General features: G+C 41.5%; 1 protein-coding gene across 1 annotated transcript; it reads left to right on the top strand.

Annotated features, from left to right (window-relative positions):
• The first annotated feature begins 3,523 nt into the window (after positions 1-3,523).
• On the top strand, positions 3,524-13,063 carry SPATA24 (spermatogenesis associated 24). Its single transcript, XM_033142782.1, has 6 exons — positions 3,524-3,616; positions 5,707-5,772; positions 6,465-6,595; positions 7,728-7,798; positions 8,397-8,499; positions 11,610-13,063. The coding sequence occupies exons 1-6, from the start codon at positions 3,536-3,538 to the stop codon at positions 11,698-11,700; spliced, it is 543 nt and encodes a 180-aa protein (XP_032998673.1). The 5' UTR covers positions 3,524-3,535; the 3' UTR covers positions 11,701-13,063.
• The last annotated feature ends 6,605 nt before the right edge of the window (positions 13,064-19,668 follow it).

Here is a 19,668-nt window from a genome sequence, read left to right as displayed (position 1 = left end):
TCGAGTTATCTGATCTTAGTCCTGATACTTAAAATGCCTATGAAAAGAGATTAAATGAAACTGATGGAATTTGAATTAATTTAACAGACGTAGACAGCCTATTAACAGAAAAAGTTAATTTGGCAGGAGGTTGCTGCTTAATAATTTTGTTTGCTCATGAGCTAAAAGGTACTTGAAAAGGATAACATTTTAAAAGAGTGTGGGCTTCTATCTGTTTTGAATATTCTGGTTACTTGCTAAAGGGATATAAATATATGCAGCCCTAGTGCCTTCCAGAAGTTTTGGCCCCCAACTCACATCGCTGATCATTGTCCATGATGACTGGGGCTGATGAGAGTTGTAACCCAAAACACCTGGAGGGCACCAGGTTGGTGATGGCTGGCATGTGCTTATCCAGCATCATGGCTGAGGTTGCAATCCTCTGCTGGAAATAAGCTTCACTGAAACTCAGTCAAAATTTAGTGGGACTTCTGAGTAGATGTGTACCGCTTAGGATTGTAGTTTTCATTCATGACACTGTTCTCCAGTTAAACCAGATTGTTGAACGATACGCATACATTTTGGCATATAGTTTATCCCTTCCCTTTATGTCAGCGATTCACCTAACACCCAGGGACAATTTTGTCCTAGCTGTGCTTGCTTGCACAGATTCCCAGGTAACACGTGCCTGGGAATATTTCTAAGTTATATTTTGGAGCTAATGATACTTTTAGGTACCATATGACCCTAAAATTTGGCCAAAGTTGCAAAAGGCCTCTGCTTTATTAATAATAACATTTTAGAAATGACTTGGTTGGCAAACGGAAAGAAAGCTAACACCCTGATTTATATTGTATACAAATTTAACTGAGTGTATTATTTGTTTGTCCCTGTTAGGCTACAAGTAAATCTGTAGTCAATTGTAGCATCAGTTAAAGACTTGGTTTACCCTTATAATTAAATGTACTTCATGTGCATGGTATTTGAAAAGTTTACAGGGTTTTTTTTTTAACTTCACATTGAGCACAATATTTATTTATTTATTTGCTGTGGTTTTGGTGAGATTAATTTTTCTGAATGTAAATATGGCAATATGGTAACTGTATATGACTTCATTGAATCTTGATTGTACAGTTCATTTTTCATAAACCATGTAGGTGTGTATTGTACACCAGATGACTAGTAAATAAGGTATGCTTTCCTTTAAGTCCTGAGTGAGAAATCAGGAAATTTGTTGGAGTGATTAGTGGATTTGAAGTCAACAGTTTTCTGTCATTTTGGCCTCGGCTCTTGAGCAATTTCACTAGGACTATTGCAGTGTTTCAAGATTTCACCGTTAGTTTCGGAAACAAAGATTTCAATATGTTGTTTTTTTTAAAAACAAAAACAAAAAATAATTTCCAAATGTAATGCATTGTTTAGCTATGAAAATGACAACTTCCACTGTGTTATATGGAAATAAGAAATGAAATAAAAGATTATGAGTATCAAAACTCACTTACATGCAGGAGATTATCTTTATTTCAAGTTGATCTTTGTTTTGATGCACATAGAGATCTATAAGCTCAGCTAACTAGCCAGGCTAGAGGCCTCCTGTTTCTTTCCAGTGCCTTATCTTGTGCTAGGAACAGCTTTACTCCCAAGGTTGTGTCTACATATGAAAGAAGACGTGCCTTGCTGTTCTGAGATGTACGTTCATTTGTTCCTTTCCCCCACAGGTAGAAAGGAATGCAAAGAAATGTTTAAGGTTATGTTGTTTAATGAATTATATATGATTAGCCAGTATTTATAGTATATTAAGAATAATGGTGAATGTTAAGAAAATAGTTACAAAGTTACCAAAGTATATTAGTATTGAACGCAGCCGAGAGAACGGGGGAAGTCCCCCTAAAGAAGATCTGAAATTAGAATTAAACAATGATTTATTCAATGTTCCAGTTTAGGTATGTATAAGTTTCTTTTTTGTTATTTCTTATGTTGTTTTAATGTGTTTGATGTGTTTTTTGTCTTTTGTTAATTGTTTTTGGTTTTTTGTTTGCTGTATTTGTTGTTTATTGTAGAAAATAATAAAAATCTTATAAAAAAGAAGAAGAAAGGAATGCAAAGAGATCACGTGCAGTGGGGGCTGCTTGGGTGATGAATAGTTAATGAAGGAAAGACCATAGATGGTATAATTAGTATTGTGTTGTAACTTTAGATTGGAGGAAGTTTATGCATATGTATTGCTTTAATAGATAACAGCAATGTATATTAAGCAGGCCCCACCCTTTCAGGGCTTCTTCCTTTTGTAGAGTGATCCCACTGAGTCTTTAGTTTCAAGTTATGTAATTAAGGACAACAACCTATGACATTTCTTTTTAACTTGCTTTGCAACCACAGAAAGTCACAAGAGTGCCAGAAAAAATGAAACGACACATTGTTTATCCCTATGCCAACATAGTGCTTTATCTCATGTTGTTGTTGTTGTTGTTCAGTCGGGTCCGACTCTTCGTGACCCCATGGACCAGAGCACGCCAGGCACGCCTATCCTTCACTGCCTCCCGCAGTTTCGCCAAACTCATGTTAGTAGCTTCGAGAACACTGTCCAACCATCTCATCCTCTGTCGTCCCCTTCTCCTTGTGCCCTCCATCTTTCCCAACATCAGGGTCTTTTTCTAGGGAGTCTTCTCTTCTCATGAGGTGGCCAAAGTATTGGAGCCTCAACTTCAGGATTTAAAAGTAAAACAAAAACAAAACAGTGACAGGGTGAGGGTGGAGGAGGATCTGAAGAAGAATCTCCCATGGTATGAGCTGTGCAAGAGACGAAGAATCTCCCATGGTATGAACTGTGCAAGAGATGAATAGTCACAGGTCAGGGAGGAAAGCAAAAGTGAAAATTGTTGTAGTAATCAACACTGAATATAACAAAACATTGTTATTTATTTGGGTTGTGGTTTTTTTTTTACCACCCTTCATCAGGTTCCAAGGCAGGTTATAGAAAATAAAAATTCAATATAGTTTTTTAAACAAATTACAAAGCAGTTTTTTTTAATACGAGGTTGCAGAAACGCCCAGGTGGCTTTTTGCAAGATTTGCAAAAGGAGAAACAACACAACCTGACTTGATTTGTTTTTAATAATTACCCCTCCTCTTTCCCTTCACCAAAGATTACAAGGTAAAAACAAGGCTGCCTATACATGATCAGCAGGATGGCAGCTTCGTGGATGAGCGGGGATTTGAACCCTGGTCTCACAGGTCCTACTCATTATGGGAATTACGGTTCTCTCTCTCAGAGCCTGCATTAGGGGAATTACGGTACAGTACTCGCTTTGTGGACACGCCACCAGCTTCCTGTAGGACGCGAAGAAAGAACAGGCAGCTCTGGCCCCGCCCCTCGCGTATTCTGATGCGACTGGGCGGAAGGGGCGGGCGAAGAAGTCTCGCGAGGGCGCCCGCCGCTGAAGCTCCCGTGATTCACGTTCGGCGCCGCTGCGTGATTGGCCGGAGGGGGGAAGCGCGCGCACTTCCAACGGACGGCAAGGCGCGCGCGCGCTCGCGGGGAGGGGGGGGGGACAAAATGGCGTCGTCCGTGGCCTTCCAGCAGCTGCGAGACCTGATCGAGACGCAGGAGGCTTTGCTGGAGAGGCTGAGGCGACAGGTGGGGCTGTAGGCGCCGGGTGCGGCCGCCCCGTCTCTTCTTCCTCCAATAAAGGGTTGTGGGAAGGGGCGTGCTGGTTCCCTTCGGCGGTCGCCGGCCACCGAGCTGGGCAGCAGCCCGTGGGAAACGTTGGCAAACAGCCTCGCGGATGGAGGCTTCTGCAGGCCCACCCCCCTCTGTGCCTACCCCACACTCTGCGCACACAAATCCCATTATTATTATTATTATTATTATTATTATTATTTTAGACACTGAGCAAGAGCACTGCCACTGCTGCACGTCCTACTTCTCGCCATTGAATGTAAAGCATGGTGGTTTCATAAAACCCTATGTGTCCAAAGGCAGTAGGCTGCTGAATACCAGTTTCTGAGATTGCGAACAATGGAGGATTGTTTACTTCCTGCCCTTTCTGCTGGAAACAGGATTCTGGATTAGATGGGAGTTTTAGTCTCATCCAGCAGAACAAAGGGATTAAATATTGTGTGCATGTGTGTGTATCTCCAGATAGAACCTCCAGCCTCAAAGGCAGTGTAGCTTTAAAGACCAGTTGCTGGCAGGTATGGATGACCATGTGGGTTTTCTACAGCCATATGGCTGGCTGCTGTTGGAAACTGGACAGAAGACTTAATTGTTCCATTTGCGCCTTCATGACTCAGAAATGGAAGCAATTGCCTCCGAGAACACAATGAGATTTTATATCTGGTTTTATTTAAGGTGGTTGCCAAATTAAGATTTCAGCAGAGACCCTCAACATGATGTAGCATCTAAAATAAAGCACACCGGTCATATATGTGTAAAGCACACCAGTCATATATGTGTAGTGGTTGTAGTGGGAACCTCAAGGTAATTACTGCAATGCGCTCTATGTAAGGCTAAACTTAGGCCTGGTCTGGAAGCTCCAGCTAGGGCAGACTGCTGCTGTGGTTGGGTGGCCAGCGGCATGTGACACTGCTGTTAAAACATCTACACTGGCTGCCCATATGCCACTGGACTGGGTTAAGGATTTTGGATTGAGCCCTGAACAACTTGGATGCAGGACACCCTGAGGACTGCCTGAGCCCTTATTTCTTATCCTAGCCCAGTTACCAGGAACATCCCTAGAGGAGCTCAACAGAATCAGAAGTTGGGCATTTAGTGTTACTGGTCCCATTCTGTGGAACAGTCTTCAAGTAGAGATTTGGCAGGCACCCTCACTTTTAAAGACTTTTCTATGCCGAAAAGCCTGTGCAGTTGATTAAAAATTATGATACTGCATGAGTGGCTGACATATAAGTACTTTTGTAAATAAAATTGTTGTTAGTCGTCGTTGTTGTTCAGTCGTGTCCAACTCTTCGTGACCCCATGGACCAGAGCACGCCAGGCACCCCTATCCTCCACTGCCTCCCGCAGTTTGGCCAAACTCATGCCAGTTGCTTCGAGAACACTGTCCAACCATCTCATCCTCTGTCGTCCCCTTCTCCTTGTGCCCTCCATCTTTCCCAACATCAGGGTCTTTTCCAGGGAGTCTTCTCTTATGAGGTGGCCAAAGTATTGGAGCCTCAACTTCAGGATCTGCCCTTCCAGTGAGCACTCAGGGCTGATTTCTTTAAGGATGGATATGTTTGATCTTTTTGCAGTCCATGGGACTCTCAAGAGTCTCCTCCAGCACCATAATTCAAAAGCATCAATTCTTCGGCAATCAGCCTTAGCTACAGTCATGTAAAATGAGTAGAAGCTGTTATGCAACAGCCATCAAACAGGTTGAGCCTAAGTAGATACAGATATGCCTAGAGAGGTGAAGGTGTGGAAAAACAAAAAATTGAAAACCATGCCCCCCCCACCGTTTTTCTGTTTGTTGTTGTTGTTGCTTTGTTTGCTTCCAAAATGGGGAGGGACAGAAAAATAGGGTGGGGTGGGTTTTCCACAATTTTCTCTCTTTTTCTGCATGCTTTCACATCTCTAGATTGGCCTAAGCCCACTGCAATCAGTAGACATAGATGCACCTAACTCAGCATAGGATCAGACTGCAAAAATAACTAATATATATTCAGCATTTTTTTCTAATAGTCTCTTACACAACTAATCTATAAAATGTAACATTCTTTTAACAGATAGCAATGCAGAAAGAGAACTCTGTAAGCAAGGTGGAATATGAGGCTATTATAAGGAAACTGCAGGTATGTAGCCTTCATTTAATAATTTATTTCTGATATTTTTACTCTTTCTTTTGTTAAAAATAATCAAGGCAGCAGTAGAGATTGCACATTCTCAAAGATTTGTGCAAGTTCCCATGTAGACTCATGTCTTGTTACAATGTCGATTTTTAATATCGGAAGTTAGTATCTGAATACAGTACTTAAGAGTGGGGACTCGAGTGGCGCTGTGGTCTAAGCCACTCAGCCTCTTGGGCTTGCTGATCAGAAGGTCAGCGGTTCGAATCAGCGCAACGGGGTGAGCTTCCATTGCTCTAACCCCAGCTTCTGCCAACCTAGAAGTTCAAAAACATACCAGTGCTAGTAGATAGATAGTGCTGTGGCGAGAAGGTAAACAGCGTTTCCATGCGCTCTGGCACTCATCACAGTGTCCTGTTGCGCCAGGAGTGGTTTAGTCATGCTGGCCACATAACCCAGAAAGCTGTCTGAACAAACACTGGCTCCCTCGGCCTGAAGCGAGATGAGCACCGCACCCCATAGTCAAAAAGTTTGACTGGACTTAACCAGCTAGGGGTCCTTTACTTTTACTTTACACCAAAGTTGTGGCATATTATCTTTGCCTACTGATGCAGTTGACTACTTCCTTTTTTATAATGTTGGTTTACCTCTTAGGCAATCTAATAACATAGGTTTTTCAACTGTGTTCTAATTTACAGAAGGAAGAGGAAGAACATGCAAAGACAAAGAGTAATCTAGCTATGGAATCTGAACAGCTGGAATTCGCCCTTGGGGAGATTGATGTTCTGTCAAAGCAACTTGAGAGGGAGAAACAAGCTTTTGACACTGCGTATGCTTGTAGATTGGTGTGGGAGTCTCTGTGAAGAGAACAGGCTCAAGTTTTGTTGTTTAAAAAGGGGAGTTGGCGACATGATAGTTACAGTCTCCCAGAAGACCACTAGCTAGCCAGTTCCCAAGGCACCAGCAGCTGTCTCCCCCACCCCACCCCCAACCTCTGAACAGCCATGCACGTGCAAGAAAGGAACAGTAGCAGCTCTGGAGAAAGGGAGCTGTATCTCTCTGCTCTTGACCACTTCGGGCAGTTCTGAGGCTGGAAGGAACGAGAAATCTACTGTATCCTAGCACCTGTTTTAACAACTGACCAGCTGCTCCCTGAGTCTTCATTCTCCATTATAAGCAGGTGCTAAGATTTAGCAACTGCTGGATAAGACCAGCAGCAGGCTACATGAGCCAGTAGCCTGACTGAGCTGGAAGTAGGGTTAGTATTGTTGGGCATGCCAGAATTTTCCAAGCTAAGAGGCTTGTTTGCTGCAATGCTAAGCATGTTTTCTCATAATTACACCCTCGTAAACATGCTTAGAATTGCAGTCATACAGCATGCTAGCCCTACAGCAGTGTCCTCTACTGTGATGTTTTGTTTAGTTCCTGTTTTTTATTCCCACCACCCAACCCATCAGCATTCTGTGCTCACTGAGAATATTCAGTCCACATTGTACTGTTTAGGGTTTCCCCCCGTAGGGCTGCCTATCTATCTATTTTTACTTCTGTAAATTTTGGTACTCCCTCAAGCCTCTTGTGTGTAGATAGTTATGTCTGTGATACTTTGGTTATACTGTATAAGGAATGGATCCACACTCCGAGAATGAGTTCAGTATAAAAGATAAAGCTTAGATCCTGTGAAGTGGTATATGTGGATCTTTTCAAGTCACTGCAACAACATAACAGAAGCTTAAAGGGGGTCAGTGCAATGTACACACTTAAATCTGTAGCCTAACTAGCATTGTTCTACAGATCAGTCTGCTCCATAATTACAAAGGTCAAGTTTCCAAAGGTGCATAAGGGGCATGTATGACTTGCTCCTGGTCATCTTATCTGACAGATAACAACATGTGAACTACTTGTTCCAGCTGTGTTTAACGGTATTGACACGTGTGAATAAAATAGTATTCCTTCTGTTGTAGACTTTCTCGGGTAAAAAGCAAAGTGCAGAAGGAATCAATCCAAAAAGACAAGCTGTTGAGCAAATGCGCTGGTAAATTCACTAGATTATTTTATTGTCTCAGACTGAGGATTACTTGAGAAATTAACCCTTTAAGGCACTTTAAAGGATGAATGTCTGAAAGCCTAATTCCTCAGGTAAAAGTGTATACTTAAAAATGTTGGCAAGCAGGCACTTGAAAACAGGTACCGTGTGTGTGTGTGTGTTTGGCGGCAGCTCCCTATCATCCTGCGCTCAGGGGCATAGATGAATTTGCCTCCACTTTCTCTGCACCTTGTGTATTCTGTCAATGTCATGGGCCCCTCAGTTCTGGATCTGGTTAGTGCCTAGATGGGTGACTACCCTGCAGGCACTTAAACTGCCTTGAGTTTTATGCTGGAAGAAAGGGAGGGTATAAATGTAAGAAAATAAATAAATATGTCTTTTTTTTTTTATCCTGGGCACAGAATTCGGTTTCTAGAGCATGTGGTACCTATAGCACTACCTGTTTGGGTTGATTATAACCAAACCAGAGCAATCCACTTTGAAACTTTGCTGGGAATTCTGTGTACATAACTTGGTTTTGTGCCCTTTGATTTTGATATTTAGGAAGCAAAATCACAAATCAGCGATTTCCAAATTCCTCCTACAGAAATTGAGACCCATATTCAAAAGCAGGAGGACGTTCTGAACTACAAAGAAAATGAGATCAGGGAGCTGCAGAACTTCATCAACAACCAGAAGCAAACATTAAAGTAAGTATTTCAGGCTGGGACCTCTTCAACTATATTTTTTTTATCTAAGACACTTTTAGTAGATTCTTTGAAAATACGTAGGTAACTGAAACAAAATCGAAAATTCTTTCTAGTAGCACCTTAGAGACCAACTGAGTTTGTTCCTGGTATGAGCTTTCGTGTGCATGCACACTTCTTCAGATACACTGAAACAGAAGTCACCAGATCCTTAAATATAGTGGGGGAGTGGGGAGGGGTATTATTCAGAAGGGTGGTGGGAATGGGTGATAGGCTGATAAGTGTGGAAAACCTGTTGACGACTCTAAACGGCTGCAATTAGTCTTGCAGGGAAAGGCAAGGGGTGAGATGGCTAAAGATGGCTTTGTTATGTATAATGAGATAAGAATCCAATGTCTTTGTTCAAACCAGGTTTCTCCATGGTTTTAAGTTTGGTGATTAGTTGCAATTCAGCCACTTCTCTTTCCAGTCTATTTCTGAAATTTCTTTGTATTAAGACACATAGACACCACCTTATACCGTAAACCAACTGACCGACAAACATATCTACATGCTTCTAGCTACCATCCCAAACATACCAAACAATCCATTGTATATAGCCAGGCCCTACGTTACAGCCGCATCTGTTCCAACTCTACAGACAGAGACTCTCACCTAAGAGATCTACAGCAAACCTTTTTAGAACTAAAATATCCACCTGATGAAGTTAAACAACAGATCAACAGAGCCAGACTGATACCCAGAGAGAACTTGCTGCAAGACAGACCCAAAAAAGAAAATAACAGAACACCACTAGTCATCACATACAGCTCCCAAGTTAAAACAGTACAACGCATCATCAGAGATCTACAACCTCTCCTAGACAATGACAGTTCTCTTTCTCAAGCTCTGGGAGGAAGACCCTTCATCGCATACAAACAGCCACCCAATCTCAAACAGCTCCTCACCCACAATAATACAAAAACAGGACTCAACATGGACACTGGTACCAGAGCCTGCAATAAACCCAGATGCCAACTTTGCTGCCACATAAACCCGGATAACACCATTACTGGTCCCAACAACATCAAACACACCATCTCAGGACTATTTAATTGCTCATCTTCCAACATTGTGTATGCAATCAAATGCCAACAGTGCCCTTCAGCTCTCTATATTGGACAAACAGGCCAAACCCTACGCCAAAGGATAAATGGACATAAATCTGATATCAGGAATCACAAGACAGAGAAACCAGTAGGAGAACACTTCAATCTCCCAGGACATTCTATAAAAGATCTCAAAGTAGCTGTCTTAATACAAAGAAATTTCAGAAATAGACTGGAAAGAGAAGTGGCTGAATTGCAACTAATCACCAAACTTAAAACCATGGAGAAACCTGGTTTGAACAAAGACATTGGATTCTTATCTCATTATACATAACAAAGCCATCTTTAGCCATCTCACCCCTTGCCTTTCCCTGCAAGACTAATTGCAGCCGTTTAGAGTCGTCAACAGGTTTTACACACTTATCAGCCTATCACCCATTCCCACCACCCTTCTGAATAATACCCCTCCCCACTCCCCCACTATATTTAAGGATCTGGTGACTTCTGTTTCAGTGTATCTGAAGAAGTGTGCATGCACACGAAAGCTCATACCAGGAACAAACTCAGTTGGTCTCTAAGGTGCTACTAGAAAGAATTTTCGATTTTGTTTTGACTATGGCAGACCAACACGGCTACCCACCTGTAGGTAACTGAGTTAACTATTTCCCTTTTATTACTATTACTACTATTAAATTTATATATCGCCTTTCAAGAGATCCCAGGGCGGTTCACAGAATACAATACAAGATAAAACACAAGTAAATAATTAAAAGAAAAGAAAACAATACCCTCCTTCCCACAGATACATTTAAAGGCTGTAGGATCTAAGTATTTCTTTTCATTTTTAATCACAATTTTCCTCCACCTGACGCTTCCTCAGATCTTGGGGTGTGGTGTGAAATAGAGAATACTGCTTACTGAGACATTTACACGCTTCCTTTGGAATCACTACTGTCTAAATAGATATTTTTACAGTTATCCTCAAACTTGTTTTGTTTGTGTGTGTGCTTTCCTCCATTGCTTCTTCAAAGACAAAGGTCTGGTTTGGATATCACAAACTTCAAAGCAGAAGCTTTCACATCCATTAAAAAAAATAATTAATGGCAGTTTAGCATTATGTCTGAACTCTAGTACTGTAAAGGTAAATGTACCCCTGACCATTAGGTCCAGTCGTGGACGACTCTGGGGTTGCGGTGCTCATCTTGCTCTATAGGCCGAGGGAGCCAGCGTTTGTCTGCAGACAGTTTTTCCGGGTCATGTGGCCAGCATGACCAAGCCACTTCTGGTGAACCAGAGCAGCACACGGAAACGCCGTTTACCTTCCCGCCGGAGTGGTACCTATTTATCTACTTGCACTTGATGTGCTTTCAAACTGCTAGGTTGGCAGGAGCTGGCACCGAACTGTGGTTAATTTTAATTATGGATTGTAGAAATAAACCAACTTCATAAACCAACTTTGTTGGTTTCCTCCCCTGGGGCATTTCCCTGCTTTCTTAACTGTTCCATTCTTTCTGGGTTGCCATGCTGCTAATGGTTGCTTAGTACTGTAGCTGTGGTAAATGCTGATACTAGAAACCAGTGATCTCCTGTTTGATGAGGCATGTGTTTCTAATGGAGCAGGTGGAAGCAGTAACTCATTTGAAGATCCCTTGGCAAAGAATGGGTGGTATCCAGCTAAGTTTTACTCAGAGTAGATTCAGTGAAATTAATGAACATTAATCCATCAGTCCATTAATTTCAGTGGATCTACTATAAATAAATTTCGTTGAATACCACCCAGTGAAATTATCATAGGAAGTCCAACATTCTGTTTTTCTTTATCAGTTGGTTGTATATTGAAAGGATTATTCAGGAGTTGGCACACACATAATAGTGTTAGATTTATTTTCCTGATATTTCACACGTGCCACAGATCAGCAAGTATTTAGTTGTCTATTTTCACAAAGAAAATTGCATGGCAAATGTTCTTACAATGTGCTTTATGGTTTTTGTTGTTGTTGTTGTTTTGGTTTTTTTGTTTTGCAGAAAACAAGCATCTGAATTCAAGATACAAAAACAACAGGAAAGTTACATAGCAAAAGTGCTTGGGAGAAAGAACAAGAAGGATATGAAATAACCATAGAAGCATTCCCTTAAGTCACTTGATTCTAATCTTACTCTTTCATGTGTTGAAATAAAAAATGAACTTCTATGTTTTTCCACCAAAAAATTACTCTGCCTGTAATTTAAGTGAGATATTCAACTCTAAATGCCAACTTTCCCTACTTCATTCTGTCCAGTGGGACCAATGTCAGGTGTATGAATTACTGTACACGTTTAGGTGGACAAAGACTACTGCATTGGATTCTGTATATTTAAGCATAAGGCACCATTTTTTTCACCTGTATATGATAGGCAGTCAAGATCCCAATGATCTTTAAAGCATCTGTGGGTTTTAATGAAATCACTACTACATAGTGTAGTAATTCAATAACTATGTATTTATGGTACTTTGTTGTTCCTGGTGTGGGTGGGACTATGAGGTTACCATTGCAACCATGTACATGTCTATTCAGAAGTAGGTCACACTGAGTTCAAAAGATACGAAGGTAAGTGAGTAAAGAATTGCAGGAGCTTATTTCTAAACTAGCACGTGCCATTCAAGGCTGTCTATCATTTTCCCTCTTTAGCTGTTTATAGACGTGAAAGAAACATTTTCAAAGGGAAGTGGCATCAAATGGAAGAGAAAAACAAATAACTGTAGCTTCAAACAATTAAAAGGCTGCCGCCACATGGCATATCTTCTCAAAGTCACACTTTTTTCCCAGCCCTAGTTTTAATTTAAGATGAAGCTGCAGCGGGAGAATCTTTGCAGATGCAGCTGGAATCTGACACCTTAGCTGCAAAGATTCCTCCCAAAAATGGGTCTTGAATTCAGTGCTGAATTTGCAGCAAGGATTGGATGGGAGCTCCAGCCAGTGGAACCAGGAGCAAATTAAGACCCCTATTGCACCTGATGGGGCCAGAGGTCACCCACGTCTGTGCTAGATACTCATGGGTGAGGGAAAGACCCTTGTGTACATGCTCCAGGGCATTTGTACCACATATTCCAGGACTGTGCTGCAGGCTGCAATCGTAAACACCGGTGCTAGGAAATAAGCCTTACTGAACTCTCTGGAACTTCTGAGTTCCATGCATAAGATTGCACCAATCTTTATAGCTTCTCTTTGGCCCTTTTTGCATGATCTTTTAAAAACATACAGTTGTTAGTTCTTCTTTTATTCCCTTAAACTGGCGCTTCTTTAGTAAAGAACATTTATTTTCCAAACACTAAAGTACAATGTTTTGTACCTGGGATTATGCACTGCAAACTCTAGGATTGTATATCCTTTGCTGTTATCCTTGTAAACTTAACCTGTTTATGTGGGTATTATGGGAACCAACTATTGTTCTCTGTGATGTTAGTGATAAGTAAACTTTTTAGTTTGAAAACTCTACTACGAAACTTAGTGCGGCGTGTGTATTTGTATAGCAAATTCTTACCTTTCCAAAAGCAATATAAATACCCATTTATCTTCTCTGAAGTACACTGACTGGATTTCTTGTTTTTCTCCAACCCTACAACAGAAGATTAAAAAAGAAGAGAAAGGAGATAGATGAAGTACTGAATTGTATTAGTCCTTCCTTAGCCTGGGATGCAGGTGGCACTGTGGTCTAAACCACAGAGCCTAGGGCTTACCGATTGGAAGGTCGGCGGTTCGAATCCCCGTGATTGGGTGAGCTCCTGTTGCTCGGTTCCTGCTCCTGCCAACCTAGCAGTTCGAAAGCACGTCAAAGTGCAAGTAGATAAATAGGTACCACTCTGGCGGGAAGGTAAACGCCGTTTCCGTGCACTGCTCTGGTTCGCCAGAAGCAGCTTAGTCATGCTGGCCACATGACCCGGAAGCTGTACGCCAGCTCCTTCAGCCAGTAAAGCGAGATGTGCGCCGCAACCCCAGAGTCATTTGCGACTGGACATAACTGTTGGGTCCTTTTACTTAGCCTGCTAACCACATGTACTTGTATGTTTCAGGATACATTCAAAAACATTTGCAGTGCTTGAAGACCTTCTCATGTAGTCTTAAGTTGAGCACATCCAACTGCCATTCACTTATGTTCAGTGGGATTCTTGACTTTGTTATCACCCAGTTTGCCTTAAAGGGAAGATTTCTTTTAAAATATATTAAATTATTACTGTTAGGTTACCAACCTGGTGCTAAATAGATGTTACTGAAGGGCAATTCCCTAAGGCATATAATTGAAGCCTCAGTAGTTTGTCTTTTTCGTTTTTGTTTAGCAGTCAGTTGGAGCAGAGCTCCTTACTACTGATTTGGCCCAAAAATAATCATCAGTTTTAATTTTTGTTTGCTGTTTGATTCTGTAGGGGGGGAAAATAATAGATTGCAGGGGAGCCCAGGCAAAAGCAAGACTACCACATCCTAATTCATACTGTGGCGGGTGGGATTTCATATGATGGCATTGGTCAGGTGTTGACAGTACTATGTTGTAAAGGATAATGTGGTTGAGGTAACACTTTATTCATATGGGGAATACAGTAGCAGCTGTGCTGGGCTATGTGTAACAAAACAGACATCTAGCCAGACACAAAGGTTAGGAACATTAGTCTGTTAATTACTTGCAAGAAAGCAGGGGTTTTTCCTCAGCTGTGGACTGAGCTCATCAGTTGCTTTAAGGCTGGGCAGCATTGGCTTTTAAGTAGTTTCTGTACCACCATTTCAAACATACAAAGCGTATCACAAACAATACCCTGTTAATTTTCTGGTTCTGGTGGGGTTACATTGCATACAGGTCCTGGATTTCCTATCTCTAGTGTCCCGTATATTTGCAGAGAAAAACAGTTTGGTTATGAATGCCTGGTTACTTTTTAACACGGCCTTTATATTGGTTATGGCCCCATACCTGGTGAGGCTATAGAGTCAAAAATTCTCTTAGAAGATGGGTAAATTCCAAACGGGAATGAACTACAGCTGCTGGGTTCAGCCTCCGCTGGCTGATGTCCTAGACCTAGTGAATGCCTGGCATCTGGCACTGACTCCATCTGGAATGCCTCCAGTAATGGGGAATCAACCCTCACAATTCATTTGGGTCTTGTACACTTGCACCTATACGAATATCTGTGTGGGACTTTTCACAGTGTACTGTTTTTGAGCCCAGCTTTTGGCATTGTGCCTTGAACAATACAGGCGCAAGGTTGTTGGCATCCATCTGTCTCAGGAATGTGCCTTTGGGGCTGAAGTCAAGCTGTTGGAAGGTTGCAGCGCCTGCTGTGGCCGTAGAGACCAATACAGGAGAGACATGTTTAATTGCAAGTGGGGTGGATGAAGGCGTTCAGTTTTGCTGCTGCAGATGCACCATGGTGTTCCTTCTCTGTGCATTCCTCCCAGCAGTCATTCCTCCTCTGGTCACTGCTGTAAATACACAACCTGACTGTCGGATCTCCAGGCACTGCGATCGCCTGCAAGGGATTCCCACATGGGGTTGATGCTGCCAGCATTCATGTCAAGTTTGCAGACACCTTTGTAACAAATACATAAATAGCTCATATTTTGCTTTCAGTTTAAAGGGTTAATTGACATGCCACTTTCTGTTTTGTTTTTTTGTTTTTTTTTGTTTTTTTTAATTCCCAAGACTTTAAATTTAGCTCCCATTGGTGAACCGATCCGACCTAGTATATCCAGTAGCTTGCAGTCTTGGCACACCTCCAGTGGATTAACACCTCCTGCTGTTACTTTGCTGATCTGTTTAAATAAATAAATTGGTTTACTATAGTTTTCAGCAAGATCAGGTCATTGCAGCTTATTCTGTACATTTTTTTATCTATCTGTAATGTCTTTGTTTGTACTCCAGTTAAAGAATGATTTTCTTTTGAACAGGAAAAAGGCAGGAGACTTTATTTATTTGACTTTTTATTTTGTGGATGTGGAATCTGGAAGGTTATTTTAGATTCTTTTGGAATCCAAACACAGCTCATAGCTAAGAATTAAAACAGGTTTGGCACCCTCTTTGGGAACAGACACATTGGATCCCTCTACTGTGAACCAGCCAACTCAGTCTGTGTTTAGATATATTTCAGCTACCTTGGCAACATTTCAGTTTTGTGATGATGTTTGGGGAGTTGGATCGATAAAGCCTTCTGACATTTAGACACTGAAATATTCACAAGAACTCATGTTGCACTAATAGTAGGGAGTGCTTCCAATGGTAATTTTAACCTTAAATTTAAAATAGAAATAAGATATTCTGGCCGCTCTCCTAAATAGGCACACTATTGCCACCACATAATTGTTTCAGAGTTGAACCCTGAAAAAAAAATTCCAGTGTTAAACTCAGTTTCCAGGAAATGTTGGCTCAAATTAAACCCTAGTAGGAAAAGAAAAGAGAAACTGCAGGAGGCTGTTGTTTCACACAATTGATAGTCTCTCATTTTTGGAAGTTTCAAGGGTGAGCTTCAAGTTTGAGGAGAGGCTACTTGCAAGCGTTTTGGTCCCTGCTTTGATAAGTCACTTTTGTTAGGGAGGATGCTTGCTGTGTATATAAAACACAGTAAATAAAAGCCAGAATAAAAAAAAAAAGTTGAAAAAAACAAACAATAAAACAGAGGTTTTAAAAGCCATTAAATTAATAATAACATTATCATCAAATCAGGGCATCGCTGTTACAATTACATTAATATGTTTCATATATACCGGTATATTGTTATTAATCACTGTGAAGAAGAAACAGCCATTTTTTTCCTCTCCCATGCATTCTTTTTTCTTTTTCTATTTTTGCAGCCAGTGACAGTTGTAATACATTCAGAAGAGACAAATATGGAGCTATGAGAATATGAAATCATTAGGTGAGTAGGAGCTTAATAAAATTTGACCTTGGTTTGTTGGCAGTTCATGCAACTCAAAATGAGCTTTTTCCTCATAGGAAAGCTAGAAAAATGTCCCTCTAGGGCTGGACAGATCCTAAGAATATTACACTGACATCTAGAGATCTTAAATATTTAGCCCTGTGTTTGAGGGCTTTGTGGGATAATGACAGCACCTTGAATTGTGCACAGAAGGTTACAGGAAGTCAGTAAAAATATGGCTGTGCTTATATAATGCTGTTGTCAGGCAGATGGCTACATGTTGTGCCAGTCCCGAAGGGCAGGTCATGTAGACCGCATTGCAAGAGTCTATCACCAAGGTTGTAATTATGTGAACGATTTTCACAAGATCCATATCTGCAAACTAGCCAAAGCCTTCCCAAAGAAGATACCGTGTGTGAAAAGCTCTGTTGGCCATCTCCGTTATTTCAGTCTAAGGGGCAGCTATGGATTCAGCGGGACACCAATCCTAAAAAGGGGCTTGTCTGCATTTCAGCTGAGACCCTTATCTATCTAGTTTGTCTTTCAATTAACAGATTGCTTCCCTTGATTAGAAGTGCAACCAAAAATAATTTGCCAGTGGTATCCTGACTTACCCCACAAAAACTAAACAAGATCTGCAGGGCAAATGTGCACGGTGATTGGAAATGCAAAATGATAGGTGCAAACTTCATTCCTATTGGATCAGACCTCAAGAACAGAGCTATTGCAAACTGCTCCTAGGACCACACAGGGCCTTCACTCTTCAATCACTTAGAGGTAAATGGGAAGGGCGGGGGTGGGGTGGGGATTTTCCAGCAGCAAATGGCCAGTTTCTGCTGTAATTTCTATACCACCCTTCATTCAAAGATCATAGGGCAGTTTACAATATAAAAACACAAAAATACATACCATAATTTGTTGTTGTTCAGTCGTTCAGTCGTGTCCGACTCTTCGTGACCCCATGGACCAGAGCACACCAGGCACCCCTATCCTCCACTGCCTCCCGCAGTTTGGCCAAACTCATACCAGTCACTTCAAGAACACTGTCCAACAATCTCATCCTCTGTCGTCCCCTTCTCCTTGTGCCCTCCATCTTTCCCAACATCAGGGTCTTTTCCAGGGAGTCTTCTCTTCTCATGAGGTGGCCAAAGTACTCGAGCCTCAACTTTAGGATCTTTCCTTCCAGTGAGCACTCAGGGAGTGATTTCTTTAAGAATGGATAGGTTTGATCTTCTTGCAGTCCATGGGACTCTCAAGAGTCTCCTCCAGCACCATAATTCAAAAGCATAAATTCTTCGGCGATCAGCCTTCTTTATGGTCCAGCTCTCACTTCCATACATTACTACTGGGAAAACCATAGCTTGAACTATATGGACCTTTGTCCGCAAGGTGATGTCTCTGCTTTTTAAGATGCTGTCTAGGTTTGTCATTGCTTTCCTCCCAAGAAGCAGGCGTCTTTTAATTTTGTGACTGCTGTCACCATCTACAGTGATCATGGAGCCCAAGAAGGTAAAATTTCTCACTGCCTCCATTTCTTCCCCTTCTATTTGCCAGGAGGTGATGGGACCAGTGGCCATGATCTTAGTTTTTTTGATGTTGAGCTTCAGACCATATTTTGCGCTCTCCTCTTTCACCCTCGTTAAAAGGTTCTTTAATTCCTCCTCACTTTCTGCCATCAAGGTTGTGTCATCAGCGTATCTGAGGTTGTTGATATTTCTTCTGGCAATCCAAAACGAAAAAACCTCCACACACAGTATTGTTCTGCTATCAGCATCAGTCTTTGAAAGGAGAGAGAGCTAGAAAGGAGTAGAGATGAATGGAGGAGCCAGAAATGGAAGTCCAAACCAAGCAGCAATAATCACCACTGCAATATAAGACTGGAGGCACAGCAACCATCCCAACCACTCCAGTAGCAGTAGAAGATGTTGCCAGTCCAGATATGCTGCTGTGAAAGTAAAGGTATTAAAGCAAGGGTAGCCAACATGGTGCCTTCCAGATGTTGAACTACAAACCCCTGACCATTGGCCATGCTGACTGGCACTGATGGGAATTGTAGTCTAACAACACCTGGAGAGCAATGCATTGGTTGTCCTTGGTCTAAGTCAGGGTTTCCCAAACTTGGGTCTCTAGCTGTTTTTGGACTACAATTCCCATAATCCCTGACCACTGTTCCTGTTAGCTAGGGATGGTGGGAATTGTAGTACAAAAAAAACAACCAGCTGAATACCCAAGTTTGGGAAACCCTGGTCTGAGTGCAGGGTTGCCAGGTGTCCACTATTTGAGTGGACAGTCCACTTTTTCACATTATGTTCACTATTTTTTATAGCGGACTTCTTTTATTCAAAAGCTTTATGATGAAATGGTATTTTACGTGTTAATACGTGTTAAAATGTTTGTAAGAAAATATATAATTTAATTTAAACCCCCCCCCCCGCTTGTGCACTATTTTTTGGAAGCAGACCAGGCAACCCTATCTGAGTGAAAGCTGTTGCCTTAAGGTGGGAATGTTGTGTTGCTTTTGAACCCCTCTGTCAACAGTACTAATAATTGTTAGAACAGCAGCCTTTAATTGAATACGCCAGAAACTCTTGCTTTGATTAATGTTAAATTATTTTAAATATGTGTACTTGCAAAAATTGCAGAGGGCAAGAAGTCCCGGAATGTGCTTTCCTCCTCCTCTCTCACATAGGAAGAAATGCATCTTCTAAGATGGCACCAGCCCCAGCATAAACATGTGCTACCTAATTTCCTTCAAGATCTGTGTATTACGCATATACAATTGCATTCGTTTTTAAGTGATGAATTTATTCAGCCATTTAGGTGATTAAAGGACTAAAAAACATTTTATCAGATGACAGCTGTAACAACCATGCTAACACGCTTGGATTTTTAATCTTTATTTTTATTCTCTAATGTCACTGGTGCCTCCCAGAGTACTTTGTTCTGCAAGCCATAATGCATTTTGAAACTAGCTGCTCTGTATCTCAACTTCTGACTGAGTTGCTCTGGAGAGAAGGAAAGCAAATATAGCGTTGGTATTTTGTTTTCTGTTTGTGTTTTTATAGCACGCTGCCTGTGTGTGTTTCTATTTTCTTCGGCATGGCTCAAACAGGCACATGACATAACCAGAGGTTTCGCTTTTTTATCATGACTGGATTAAACGGGGAGGATGGAACATGAGCTTCTCCCAGAAGATCAAGTTCACAA

Source organism: Lacerta agilis, chromosome 3, assembly GCF_009819535.1.
Source record: "Lacerta agilis isolate rLacAgi1 chromosome 3, rLacAgi1.pri, whole genome shotgun sequence".
Classification (NCBI taxonomy): Eukaryota; Metazoa; Chordata; class Lepidosauria; order Squamata; family Lacertidae; genus Lacerta; species Lacerta agilis.
The sequence above is the reverse complement of the archived record's forward strand: the minus strand, read 5'-3'. Positions and strand labels throughout refer to the sequence as shown.